Genomic DNA, 1499 nt, shown 5'->3' with positions numbered 1-1499 from the left:
CCAAATTATCCCTTCAGATTTGTAGAGCAAAGAAAGTGCCTCTCAGAATGCTACATGTATCTGCAATTAGTCATATGACAACACAGCAATTTTCTCAATGGGAAAGTCAAATGTTTCAACAAAGTCATCAATTTATGTGGAAAATTGTACTTCTGGAGACCATAAACAGTCCATAAAAAACATCTGAAAAGAAAATTCCCAGCCAGCTCTGCTGCAATACCGTGAAGTGGTAACACAAAAAGCCTAACAGCCCAGAAGATGGGAGCAAGCAGAAAGAAAGGCCAAGCAGCAATATCCTCTTGTGAGCAAGCCAGAATAAGCAGATCGCAGACTTATCTGACTCACATTCCAAGATTTCTGCCCTAATTCATGACTTCTGTAAAGCTGAAAGCTGTATAAAGAATCTCTCCTGATATCTAGCCTCAGTGGTGTTCCGAGAACGCTGCTTCTAACAGCACAGGCAGGAAAGTTTGGCGATTTCAGCATTGTATCTGATTTATACTCTTGATAAAATGCTTTCCTGGAATCACCCTAAAGAATGGCAGTGAGGAGACTAAAGAAATCAGGAGATGTAAACAGAAATCAATCATTTGTGAGAAGAAGAAAACAAATTCTCACCATTTTCTTCCCCTCCTGAAAACCAAAGTTCACACAGTAACAGCAGTGCAGCCAGAAGAACATGGGGGTTACTTCTGAGTACAGCATGGAAGTAGGGAGTCACTTCAAAAAAGTAGAAGTACCTCTGATAAAAGCATTTTATGTGATCAAATGAGAACCTGGCAAATTACAAAGCACTACTTCTATTTTAAAAACAAGAATTAAAGGTCTAATAGCCCTTAAGACTTTCACCAATGCTCAGCTCTAAATTTAAGAAGGGATGGAACCAATGAGCAAGCACGCCAGCAAAGACAATCTGTCTTGTTACCAAGGCCTGATTACCCTAGGCATCACTAAGGAGAGCTCTTAGAAGTGGGCTGTAGCCTGAACAGCAGAGAAAAGTGTGTTCATACTTGGAGAACCAAAGCTGAGAGCATTGGGGGTGCTTAAACTTCGGCCTCCAACTCTGGCAGTAAAGGGCATGTCTTCATCTTGGGCTCGGAAATCCTCCTCATTTGGTGGCACCATCAGACAGACGTAAGTGTGAAGCTGAATAAGAAGCCGGTGTTGGAGCATCCATATCACCATTTGAATGAGCTGAGTCTGCAGAGTGAGAAATGAGTGAGAAATGAGGTATTAAACACCCATGAAATAAAATACAGGAGGAAAACGGTGCACAAAGGTTAGGCTTTGTGACTAAGAAGTCACAAGGAGAAATGCTTTCCACCCCACACAACAGTTTTATCTCTTCTCCAATCATAAAAAGATGACCAGGCACATACGTTCATCACACCCAAAGCCTTTGTGGATGCTTAGACTGTAATCAAACCTTTAATGATCCACATGTCTTTATGCAACACTGACCAGCACAGCCAGTGTCCTCAAACAAACCCGCTCTGTCC

At 41.8% G+C, this 1499-nt stretch overlaps 1 protein-coding gene across 1 annotated transcript in view; it reads right to left on the bottom strand.

Annotated features, from left to right (window-relative positions):
• LOC104532930 (GATOR complex protein NPRL3-like) overlaps positions 1–1200 on the bottom strand; it is a gene marked incomplete at its 5' end in the record, with an annotated part of 6997 nt that extends 5797 nt beyond the window's left edge. Inside the window, one exon of the mRNA XM_010178264.2 lies at positions 1011–1200. Coding sequence (XP_010176566.1) covers positions 1011–1200 — 190 coding nt within the window. The remainder of the gene's footprint in view (positions 1–1010) is intronic.
• Positions 1201–1499: the final 299 nt, after the last annotated feature.

This window comes from Antrostomus carolinensis, unplaced genomic scaffold (assembly GCF_000700745.2).
Source record: "Antrostomus carolinensis isolate BGI_N321 unplaced genomic scaffold, ASM70074v2 scaffold13831, whole genome shotgun sequence".
In the NCBI taxonomy this organism is placed as follows: domain Eukaryota; kingdom Metazoa; phylum Chordata; class Aves; order Caprimulgiformes; family Caprimulgidae; genus Antrostomus; species Antrostomus carolinensis.
The sequence above is the reverse complement of the archived record's forward strand: the minus strand, read 5'-3'. Positions and strand labels throughout refer to the sequence as shown.